At 61.8% G+C, this 12,205-nt stretch overlaps 2 protein-coding genes across 2 annotated transcripts in view; one reads left to right on the forward strand and one right to left on the reverse strand.

Moving 5' to 3' along the window:
- Window positions 1-12,205, forward strand: part of PDXK (pyridoxal kinase) — a 161,047-nt gene that overhangs the window by 90,893 nt on the left and 57,949 nt on the right. The gene's annotated exons all lie outside the window — the stretch shown is intronic.
- Window positions 9,523-12,205, reverse strand: part of HSF2BP (heat shock transcription factor 2 binding protein) — a 34,964-nt gene continuing 32,281 nt past the window's right edge. Inside the window, exon 8 of the mRNA XM_056119643.1 lies at window positions 9,523-9,731. Coding sequence (XP_055975618.1) covers window positions 9,523-9,731 — 209 coding nt within the window. The remainder of the gene's footprint in view (window positions 9,732-12,205) is intronic.

Raw genomic sequence — 12,205 nt, forward strand, 5'->3', positions numbered from 1 at the left:
GAACTTGGTTGCCCTCCCTCTTCCCCTGGCCGGAGGGGCGGGGGAAGCTCTTCCCCAGGGAGTAAAGGCCATGTTACTCAAAGGGGTCCCTCAAACACCCTGCTCCCCAAACACCCACCAGTCCCAGCCCAGGTCAGCCGTAACCTTTGAAAGGCCCGCAGGATTGCAAAACATGAAGCCGTTGGAAACATGGGTCGCCACCTTCCTGGGTAAACGGACCCAGCACCCCCCAGCGGCCAGGCTAGTGTGGGCAATACCCCCAAGTCCTTTGGGAAGGGCAGGACGGCAGAGGAAGGGGTGGCCTCACGCGCGTGTGTGCGCACGCGCATGCACACACACACGCATTTCTGCTGCCAGGGTTTCTGCGTAGTTTGTCCTGGGCCTAGAAGCCCTTTAGGAACCTTTGCCTGCTTCCCAGTTTCCTGCATTTGGACAGCTAGAACATTCACAACAGCCGCACACGCTGTGGTGGCCAGAGGCGTTCCTGGAGGTGCCTGTGGCAAGGCAGGCACGTGTCTGTGCATGAGGGCTGGGGAATGCCTGGGGGAGGGGCGGTGTTCTGCTCTCATGGATGTTTCCCGGCCTGGGCTGCAGACCCCTCATATAGGAGGTGGGACCACCGACTTGACCCTCACATGCCAGGCACCTGGACAGTTACACTCTCAAATTCTCTCAACAGGAACCCAGAAACTGGAGTTGACGGCTCCGAACTCCATAGAAAAAGACCACAGCGGATCTCGGTCCCAGTGTTACAGGCAGATAGGCAAGGGTCCTCTCTGACAGCAACACCTCCATCACCCTGACAGGGAGGTCTTACCACCCTGATAAGGATGCCTCCATCACCCTGACGAAATCTGTCACTGTGACAGGGATGCCTTTATGACCCTGACAGGGAAGCCTACATCACGCTGACAGGGACCCCTCCCGTTACCCTGACAGAGGTACCTCCATCACCCTGACAGGGTCACCTTCATCACCTTCACAGGGATGCCTCCAACACTCTGAAAAGGATACCAAGATCCTCACAGAAATACCCCTATCATTCTGACAGAGACTGACTGATTTGATAGTGCTCAAATTTTATTTGATAGTGTTCAAATACATTTTGAACCATGGTAACACCTACAAGGGCAATTAGAGGCCGCCCCAAAAGCCTCTATTCCTCTCGGAGAGCCTGGCAAGCTACTGAGAGTATTCCGCCCGCACGGCAGAGCCTCGCAAGCTATCCGTTGTGTATTTGATATGCCAAAACCAGTAATTACAATGGGTCTCATTCCCCTGACCCTGAAGGCATCACCAATATGGCAGCATTGTGAAGGATGAGAAAGAAGAGGCCAATAAAATGGTTTGAGGCTCTTCGTGTTCCTAGAACGAACAGACACCATTGGGCTACACTAGCACGTGACAGGGACAAATGGAGACGTTACTGGCGCCCGCTCTAGCAAATCGACAATTAATGGGAAGTCAAGTGATCAAGTGATTCTGACAGAACACCTCCATCACTCTGACATGTTTCCATCATACTGGCAGGGTCACTTCCGTCACCCTGACAGAGACACCTTCATCATTCTGAGAGGGTTACTTCCAAACTCTGACAGCTACTACCTCCATTACTCTGTCAGAGGTACCTTCAACACACTGACAGAGTTACCTCTGTCACCTTAATAGGGACACCTTCATTCTGACAGCGTCACCTTCATTACCCTGACAGGTAATGAAGGTGACGCCTCCAACACCCTGATAGGGACACCACCATCATCCTGACGGGGTATTCCATCCTGACAGGGACATCTCCATCACCTTGACATCTTGTCAGGCTCCAATGTCAGACTAGCTCAGAAACATACTCTAATATCCCTTTGTTTAAGTCTGTAAAAATCTTTCTTAAGCTTGTTAGTCTTGCTCTCCAAATCAGGAAGGAAAACAGAAGTGCCAGGTGACACTTCAGAGGTCTGGAACATTCCAGAGCTCTGGTGTGATTGCGCAGGGCCAGAAACCCACATTGACCACATCTTAACCGCAGAATAGCCCTTGAAGGTACTCTGCATTCTTTCTCAGTCAGATCTCTCACTGAAAACCAAACCCTGAGAGCGCCAGCACCATCCCTCTTACCGCTCGAGGCCTAGTATCAGGGCCCAAGTGTGCCTCTTCAGTCCTGGGCCTCTGGCCCTGAGGAAGAGAGCCAGGAGGCTGCACCCCTCAGATGGGAGGTGGCCCAGGCTCATACTGCACACCCTAAGCTCCGCAGACTGTCTTGGGTACCCACAGCCCAGCTCATTAGCCCCACAAGAGACCAACAAGCCGGGACACCGACTCAGGAACTCGATTTTACCTCCACCTCCCACGCCACACAGCACCCCATCCCCTGAACTTGTTGGGGTGAATGGGGGATATGGCTGCCCACAAGACAATCCTGAACCTCGGCATTCCCTCACCTCCTCTGTCATCACCCCTCAGCCTGCTTCCTGCATGCAGGAAGCAGGTTTTCCCTCCCATCGTGCTGCCCTGACTGTGCTAGGCCAGAGTTTGCAGCCCGGAGTGGGGAGACCCACGATTCCCACACACACTGCACTCTGGCAAGCAGGCCTCCTGAAAACTTGGGTGAGAGCAGAGGGGGTGTCTGGGGGTTGCCTGAGCACCCCCGAGCTGCCATTCCTTCCATGCACATTGCCTGCATCACCTCACACTGCATCAGCTCCCCCCAACTCCACTTGTTCCCCCCTCAAATCCACGTCAGTTCCCCCTCACACCCTCCTCAGTTTCCTCCTCACACTTACCTGTTCCCCTTGAACACCCACCTAAGTTCCTCTTCACACATGCCTCAGGTCCTCCCTCACACCCACCTCAGCTCCCCTTCACACACACACCTCAGGTCTCCCCTCACACCTGTCTCAACTGCCCCTTCACACCACCTCAGTTCCCCGACACCCGCCTTGCTCTCTCCTAGCACCCACCTCAGCTTTCCACAACTGCCTTAGTTCCCCCTCAGAACCACCTCAGTTCCCCTCTCACACCCACCTCAATCCCCCCTCACACACCCCTCTCAGCTCCCCCGTCTCACCTCCCTCATTTTCCTCACAGCGCCTCAGTTCTATCACACCCACCTCAGTTCCCCACACACCTGCTTCAGTTCCCTCTCACAGCCACCTCAGCTCCCTCTCATACCCACCTCAGCTCGCCCCTTATACCCGCCTCAGCTCACATCCATATCTGTCTCAGTTGTCCCTCACATGCCTCAGTTCCCTCTCATACCCACCTCAGCTGCCCTGCCGCAGAGTTGCCTCAGCTCCCCCTCACACCCACCTCAGCTCTACTTGCCTCAGCTCCCGCACAACCACTTCAGAGCCCCCTCACACCTGCCTCAGATCTCCCCTCAGATCCCTCAGCTCCCCGCTCACACCCACCTCAGCTCACCCCTCATACCTACCTCAACTCTCCTCCATACCTGCCTCAGTTTCCCCTCACATGCCTCAGGTCCCCTCACACCCACCTCAGCTCCCTCCTCACACCCGCCTCAATTCCCCTTCATACCGTATCAGCCTCCCCCATCACCACCTCATCTTCCCCCTCACACCTGCCTCAGTTTTCCCCTCACACCCGCCTCATCTTCCTCCACCAGCTTCAATCCCCGCCCCTCCCCCCCCGCAAGACCCACCTCAGCTCCTACCTCACACCTACCTCAGTTCCTCTTCACACTCGCCTCTGGTCCCCACTCAAACATATCAGCCCCCCACTTATACCCACCTCAGTCCCCTTCACACTCTTCTCTGCTCCCTCACAGTCACCTCAGCCCCCCTCACACCTGCCTCAGCTCCCCTTCACACCTTTCTCTGCTCCCAGCTCCCCCTCAGTCACCTCAGCTCCCCTTCACACCCGCCTCAGCTCCCCCTCACACCTGCCTCAGCTCCCCTTCACACCTTTCTCTGCTCCCAGCTCCCCCTCACAGTCACCTCAGCTCCCCCTCACACCTGCCTCAACTCCCCTTCACACCTCTCTCTGCTCCCAGCTCCCCCTCACAGTCACCTCAGCTGCCCTTCACACCCGCCTCAGCTTCCCCTCACATCCGCCTCAGTTCCCCTTCACACCCGCCTCAGGTCCCCCTCACACCCGCCTCAGTTCCCCTTCACACCTGGAGCCCCCCAGCAGTGGCAGAATCCCCAGGTCACTCTGGGGTTGAGTGAATTCCGGGCTGATCCAGTACCAGAACGTGGCTCTGGTCCTTATCGCCACCTGTCCACCTGCTGTCCACAGTCACAGCTTCTCGTATGCCCAGGGCATGAGTTGGAGGTGCCAGGCACTCAGGGATCGGGGTTCACTCTTCTGTGCCTCCTGGAAGGGCACTGATGTGTGGGGGCTGGTGGCACACAGGGCCAGCGTGATGCCTATCCCGTGTGGCAACTCTATCAGCTGTGGACGCCCAGGCAGCTGATCAGGCTTCCCGGCCCTGGGGATGTTTCTGGAGACGGCTTTTGTCCCTAAAGATGCTGCTCTGGGGAGTGTGTGAGACAGAGGAGGAGCCCATAGGGAGGTGAGCAGGATGCCCCGGGCCTGGGAGGGCTGGGGTGAGGGCAGGGCAGGGCCGAGGGCAGGGGCTGGGGCAGGGGTGAGGGCAGGGGCAAGGGCAGGGGCAGGGGCAGGGGCAGGGGTGAGGGCAGGGGCAAGGGCAGGGCAGAGGCAGGGGTGAGGGCAGGGCAGACGCAGGGGTGAGGGCAGGGCAAGGGCGAGGGCAGGGCAGAGGTGAGGACAGGGCAGAGGCAGGGGCGAGGGCAGGGGCAGGGAGGAGGGCAGGGCAGAGGCCGGGGTGAGGGCAGGGCAGGGGCGAGGGCGAAGGCGGGCAGGGGTGAGGGCAGGGCAGGTGCCAGCAGAGCCTACACCATCTCATACTCCAAACGCCCGACCTGTGCCTGGAGTTGAGCCTGCAAGGGGCCTCCAGTGAGGCAGTCGTGGCAAGGAGGGTCCTGCTGCCATCCAGACTTTGTCACCCTCAGCCCCAGCAGCAGGACTGGGACAGCCACCACCCACCTGAGCGGCAGGAGGTGTCAAAGCCACAGCAGCAGAGCTGTCGTGAGGCCAGGGCTACCGGGAGGAGAGAAGAGCAGGGCGTGTGGCAAAGGGCCTGGGCAAGCGAACAACCTAGGTGGCCCGGGACAGAGCTGGGACATGGCGAATGTGAATGGTGGGGTCCCCACAGCACCCCGACAGGGGTCCATAGCGGGTGCCTGGCCATGCAGTCAGGGAAGTCATGTCTTACGAGATGGTCAGGGCAGGACAAGGCCTGAGGCTGGGTCAGGGCTGCTGGCTGGCTGCCCTGGTGCCACCTCAGGGAGGGGACAGCAGCCTCTTGGGGCCTCTATTCCTTGCACAGTGGGGATGGAGCCCCCCATCCTTTTCTGAGCCCATCTGTGGGGCCCCTAGTCCCCTTGCTGGTGACCATCGGAGGCGGGATACTGGGTCAGTGCTCGCCCCAGGCTGCTCCAGGCGTCCTGCAGGAAACACCCTCTCAAGGCAGCCGGGCAGGCAGCCGGGCAGGCAGCTGGGGCAGCAACCGGGGCCCGCTCCCCAGAGGCGGCCAGCCCTGCCCGGGCCCTTGGCCAGGAAGCTGAGGCACCTTCCTGGGGCAGCCAGGGCACGAGGGGCACCTGCGCCCCAGGGTCACTGTGCTGGCCACTGCCTTTAGGTGTCCAAGACCCCACCCCGCCCGCCGAGCCCCCTGGCTGGTGTCCCTCTTGAGGTCACCCCTTCCCGGGCGGGTCCCAGAAGCAGATCCCGTGAGGGCTGAGCTACCGGCACGGGCCGGGCTGGGGAGTCCGCACGCAGGACAGCGGTGGGGCTGGGCCGAGAGTGGAACTGCGGAGACACGAGGGTGGCCCACATCTGTACAGGACCCAAGCCTTGGCCAGGAAGCCACCGTGTTGCCAGGGACAAGCTGGGAATGGGGGAGAGGCGGGGCGCTGTCAGCTCAGCAGAGGGTCCCGGGCATAGCAGAGCCCAGAGCACCCCACATCCAGGGAGCTGGGCCTCGCAGGCTGCCCCGCCCCCCATGGACACTGCTTCCTGTGAGCACAACCCGGGGGTTGGACGGCGAGTCGGAGGCTCCCTGCCCCAAGGGCCACTGGCCACACTCAGTGCATTGGAGAGTTGCTCCCACTTGCCTCGGCTGGCGCTGAGAGCCAGGGTTCCCACGCCCAAGGCCTCAGGTGCTGTCCCTAGATCTGAGTCACCCGCAGCTGGCCAGCGGGGCTCACTGGGCGGGGGTCTGCCAGGAGTGTTGGGCCTACGGGGGGGTGGTGGTGCAAGAGCGAACTGGCCCAGCCCCTGGGCACTCCCCCATACTTCTGTGTTCCCAGGCCCGGGGGGGGGGGAGGGGGGAGCCCCGCCCCTCCTTCTGGGGAGAACTGTCCCCCACAGTCCCATTGGCTGGCAGCAGGCGCCATGTATGCCGGGGAGAAAGGAAGGACCAAGACGGGGAGCCCCTGCTCTGGAGGCGGGGTGCCGCACGGCTGCATGCAGTTCCCTGAGCCCCCTTTCCTCTGAGCTCCCTGCAGTCTGCTCTAACCATTGGGCAGTCTGCCTGCCTCGCTGTTCTCAGCAGGAGACGGCCTTCAGGGGCCGGTGCAGGTGACTCTCGACGCCACCTGGCTCTGGGACGGAGGCCAACTCCACCGTGACACGGTGCAGTCAGGGCTCTGTGAGGGCACAGCCCTGCATGCGGCCAACCTGGGTTCAAACCTCGGCACCTGACACGGCCCTGAGCCCTGCCAGGAGTGATCCTTGAGCACTGCGGGGTGTGGGCCAACAGAACCTTGAAAGACCCTGCCTCGCCAGAGGGAACAGAACGAGAGGGTGGGGTGGACACAGAGCTTCAGGGACATTCCAGGGGCCTCCCACCAGGAGCAGAGGAAACTGGGTTAACAGAGGTCACTGATGTGACCGGGTGCTGGGAAAGGCGGGGTGCAGGCGGGGCTCACCCGGGGGATGAAGCTTCAGGTCTAGCCGCTGCCCTGCTCGGGGATCTGTGCTTCCTGTGGGGAGGGGGGGGGGGTGGGACATGCAGGGGCGGGTCTGTGCAAGGTGGCTCTGGCCAGGCCACATAGTGCCCTCTAGACAAGGACGGTCTGATGGCCCCGGCAGCTGCCTGTCACGGGCTGGTCTCCTCTGAGCGGTGCCTAGTGGATGCAGGCCTGGAATGTTCCAGAAGGACTTGAGAAAGAGGAAGCATGTGCTGAGCGGGACGTGGGTGGTTTCTGCTGGCGGAGGCGCAACTGTGCCCGCCTGGGAGTGGGGAGCTGGCGATGGCCCTGTCTTGGCCCTGAGCCCTGGTGACTAATTGCAGGACAAACAGGAAGAGCTGGTGACACCAGGCGCCGGGCGGTCCCCCCCGCATGGCCTTTCCTTCAGCCCTGCTGCCCGGGGGTCTCCAGGAATGGCTCGGCCCTGCGGGTTCCTTCAATGCAGGGTCTGAGGGCCGGATCATGGGTCTCAGGTCCTGGTCACAAGGGGCAGTCCAGGCATCTGCCTGGTGCCGTTTCCTGGGCTCTAGAGCCAGGGATCCCTCAGTGGCCTCCGAAAAGCAGGGGGTTAGCTGGTCCGACAGGACCCAGTGACAACTCAAAGGGCCCCTTCTGGGGGCTTGTCACCAGGCCCAGTCCTGTCCAATACAGCACCGAGCCCGGGGGGTGGGGGGGGCGTGCGGCCCAGGGTTGTGCCGGGAGGGGCTGGCACACGCTGCCATGGACATACAGACACACAGGGCACACAGAAGCACATGCGGGGACACACAGGAACACACACAGGTCTATCTGGACTGGCCCAGGGAATCACCACCATGTAGGTACAGCAGAAAGTGTTGAGGGGTGAGGAGGGCCAGAACCCAGGCTGGAGGGGCACGGCATGAGTGTCATGGGTGGCCCAGGGGCCCCTTCTCCGCTCACCCCAAGCCGCTGCAGCCAGCTGCTCTGCCTGGCAAAGGTGGGACTCAGACTCTCGAACAGGCAGAGAGGAAAGTGCTGAAGGCTGAGCGCATGGGGAGGGAGGAGGGGGGAAAGGAAGGAGAGGGAAGGGGGGAGGGGGAGGGGAAGGAAAAGGAGGGGGAGGAAGGGGGAGGGGAGGGAGGGAATGGAATGGGAAAAACAGAGAAAGGAGTACAGGGAAGAGAGGGGAGAGAGATAGGGAGCACCCCAGGAAGCATCTAGACCTAGAGTGGGCGTGAGGCCAGCGAGGGAGGGATGGCCCGGACTCAGGACCACGGGTGCGGGTGGCGCTGAGCCGGGAACCGTCCCCACAGCAGGGCACCTATGTCCGCCCTCCCAGCATGACCCCCCGGGGTTGAGGCCAGGACTGGGGAGCAGGTGACAGAAGAGGCAGGTGCCACCCACAGGCAGAGGGCGCTGGCGTGGATGCCCGGGTCCGGTTACAGGCTGACGTCAGTGCAGGGGCTCTCCAAGGTGACGGACGTCAAGTCAAGTCAGAGCACGTCCCTGTGCCTGGCACTGAGCTCGGCCAGAGGAACTTGGCTGCGCCATCCAGGCCCAAGCAGGCCCTGGGCAGGCAGAGCTGGGGGCAGCTGCAGGGCTGTGACAGCACCTGCGGCTCATCTGCAGCGACGAACACAGAGCCCAGGGTCACTCTGCCACGGCACCTGGACAACGGGGCCACAGCTCAGCGCCCAGCCCAGAGGAACTGTACTGCGGCCACCAGGTTCAACTTGGCATTCCTGCCCATGCACCCTGCTCCCAGGGTGCACTGAGGTCCCCCACCATGGGGTCAGGCCTCCCTCTGAGCCCCCCACAGGGTAGGCCTCCACCTGAGCCCCCACAGAGCCAGGCCCCCACCCAAGCCGTCCACGGGTTCAGGCCCCCACCCGAGGCCCCCACAGGGTCAGGCCCCCACCCGAGCCCCCCACGGGTCAGGCCTCCACCAGGCCCTGGCAGAGTGCAGTGACTGGGTCACAGATTCCCAGGGGTCCCCATCACCTCTGACGCCATGACCTGGGCGAGACCAGCACCTGCTCCTCTCTGGGGCCAACTCGGGGCACAGAGTCCACCCGAAAGCAGCATGCCCTGACTGGTGCCCAGCCCCACAGGGACACAGGCCTCAGGGTGCCCAGGACGGCAGCTACTCCCCACAGCCTCTGTCCTCTGCCCATGGACTTGCTGTAGAGGAAGCACGTGAGGAGAGCTGGGGACACCATCCCGTGGACTTGTCCCCGTGGCCCTGCATGTAGTGGGAGAGGCCATGTGGCTTGTGGGCATCTCCGGGTGTCCCCACACGTGACGGGGACGAAGGTCACCACAGAAAGAGCCGAGAGCTGAGCTGGCAACTTGCTTTATTGAAAACTAAAAAGCACGAAAGAAAGAGCTCAGCACCCGGCGAGCTCTGGCCGGCAGCCTTGGCCCGCGGGAGGCTGTGGCCGGCGCTCCTGGAGAGCAGTAAGAAAGTGCTCGCCATCCATCTGCGGAGACGGGGCTGCTGGGAGGGCGGGGTGGGCTCAGCCCCCGCACAGGGGGTTCCCCGGGGGGGGTCCTACGCATCTGGCCGCAGCCCGCGGAGGTCCTCCAGCAGCTCCTGGGCCGCAGCCTGCAGGGGTGGGGAGCGGCTCTTGGTCATGGCCACGATGCGCTGCAAGGGCAGAGAGCTGCAGAGCTCGGCCGCCGACTTGGAGAAGACGTCGGGCTCCAGCACCACCGACTGGACGAGGCGCAGCACGTGCAGACACACCTCAGCGTCAGGATCTGGGGACGGGGCGTGGTCAGAGCGGAGCCGCTCACCAGAACGGCCCCTGTGTCCCGGCCACATGTCCTCACTGTCCCCCCAGAGGGAAACGGTCAAGCAGCAGAGGGCCCCGGGGCACCGTGGCTGCCAGGGCCTGCCAGGGTCCCACACAGAAGCGACCAGGATACCTTCACAGCCTGGGTGAGCAGGCACAATGGGCACCTGAGGGCTGAGGCACTCAAGCCACTTGCCCAGAGGCCACACACGCCCAGCATCTGGGAGTATTGAGACTGTGGCGACAAGGGCCCCAAGGTGATGGCCCCAGAGGAGCACTGTGAAGGGGTCCCCGAGAGCACAGGACACTGCAGGGACCAAAAGCCCTCAGCGAGCCAGACTCCAGCAGCCGTGATGCCCAACAGACAGGCAGCAGGCAGACAGAGAGGCAGACAGACAGACAGACAGACAGGAAGACAGCAGACAGGAAGGCAGACAGACAGACAGCAGACAGGCAGGCAGGCAGGCAGGCAGGCAGAGAGGCAGATAGGCAGATAGGCAAGAGAAGCTGTCTGCCTGTATCCAGGCCGCCGAGGCACTGGAGATGGATTCACTGCTGAGACCGTCCACTGTGGCAAGCACAGGGCACAGGAAGGTCTGGGGCAAATGCTGGAGAGGGTTCCAACAGACCAACAGGCTAAGAGTCAGGAAGGCAAATGCCCGGGGGGCACCCTCAGCAGTGCCCGGTCGAGCAGCACAGGGGCCCGAGACATGTGTGGGGTTCTCAGAGAAGCTACAGCTGGTAGCACCTCACCCTTCCACCATGCTGGGGAGTCATCCCGGGGCCACATGCCTAATCTCGCCGTTTTCTCTGCAAAGCATGAGCCCATCGAGGCACAGCAGCAAATGCTGCCTGGTGTTCCCCAGTGTGCGCATACTTGGCACTTCTCACAAAATGCTCCGAGAAACACGTCCTCCCTGCAGCCCGGCTCCTGCGGTTGCTCCTGCAAGCAGGGCGGGAGGGTCCCACAGTGAGACCCCTCACAGGTGCCCTGAGCTCCCCGGCTCAGCGCCACGGCCCGACACTGGTCACATGTGCCACATGCCACACTGTCCAGGCAGACACGGACCCACCCACATGCAGCAGGAGCCCATGTCAGCTGTGGGGGTACAGGTTGGGCTGCCACACATCTGACACACACAGGCACGTATTCGGCACTCAGTGGCACATGTCTAACACATGCTCAGGCACACACCGACATGCTGGGACACAGACTCAGACGTGCCGGCCCACGCCTGGCATCTAATTTCATCTGAGGCACATATGTGCAGGCATGCACACACACAACGCAGAGGGCTGGTCAAACTGACCTGGGATAGGACAGCGGGGAGGGCACTTGCCTTGCGTGCGGCCAACTCAGGTTTGATCCCTGGTATCCCATGTGGTCCCCCGAGCACCATCAGGAGTGATCCCTGAGCACAGGGCCAGGAGTCAGCCCTTAGTGTGGCCAGGTGTGGCTCCAAACCAAAAATGGCCATGGTCACGGTCCTCCCGTTGTTCATCAATTTGCTCGAGTGGGCCCAGTAACGTCTCCATTTTGAGATTTGTTGTTACTGTGTTTGGCATATTGAATACGTCACGGGTAGCTTGCCAGGCTTTGCCGTGCGGGCAAGATACTCTCAGAAGCTTGCTGGGCTCTCCGAGAGGGGCGAAGGAATCGAACCTGGCTCTGCCGAGCCGGCTGCGCGCAAGGCAAATGCCCTACCACTGCACTATCGCTCCAGCCCTAACCAAAAACGAGTAAGTAAAAAAGCCAACTGTGGCTTGAAACCAAGGCTGCCCCATGCCCACCCATCTTCCCAGCCGCAACTACAGGCCACTGAGCGTCTCTGGCTTGCTGTGGTCCAGCCCAGGTCCTTGGGCCCCTCTGAGAGGACAGGCTCCACACTGCGAATGCCCGAGGATGGGAGAAATGTGGACCCAACACTAAGGTGCTGAGGGAAGGCCCGTCCCATGACTGCTCTCTCCACCTGCTTGAGTCCGCCGGGGCCTGCCTCTGGTCCCGGCCCCTCACTCTCATGAGTCCCCCTTCCCCTCCCTCAAGCACACTCCGTCAGAGCTGACAGCTCATCCGTGGGCAAACTTCCGCAGGCCGCTAGCCTTGGCTTTCTCACTGCTGATGTTCCCGCATCCTGGACCCCATCTGCCGGGACTCTCGTGGTCGGCTGCAGCCGCTCCTGAGAGATGATCTTCCCGCCTCACTGGGGAGCATTGTGGTGGTCTGACTCTGATGCAGAGCTGCTAGGACCCTAATGAGGTGAATGGCTGTCACTGAGCAGAAGAGGAGAGTGTCCTGAAGCCCCCCACGATGGGGAAGGAACTCGGGGTCCCTGCTGCCACTTACACTGTGTCTGGGCGCAGAGGGGCATGTCTGAGCCTCCCCCGGCCCGGCACTGAGAGAAGGTGACCCGGCTCAGACTCGGCAGTGGCAGCACGACT

The sequence above is a fragment of the Sorex fumeus genome, unplaced genomic scaffold (genome assembly GCF_029834395.1).
Source record: "Sorex fumeus unplaced genomic scaffold, SorFum_2.1 ptg000041l, whole genome shotgun sequence".
In the NCBI taxonomy this organism is placed as follows: domain Eukaryota; kingdom Metazoa; phylum Chordata; class Mammalia; order Eulipotyphla; family Soricidae; genus Sorex; species Sorex fumeus.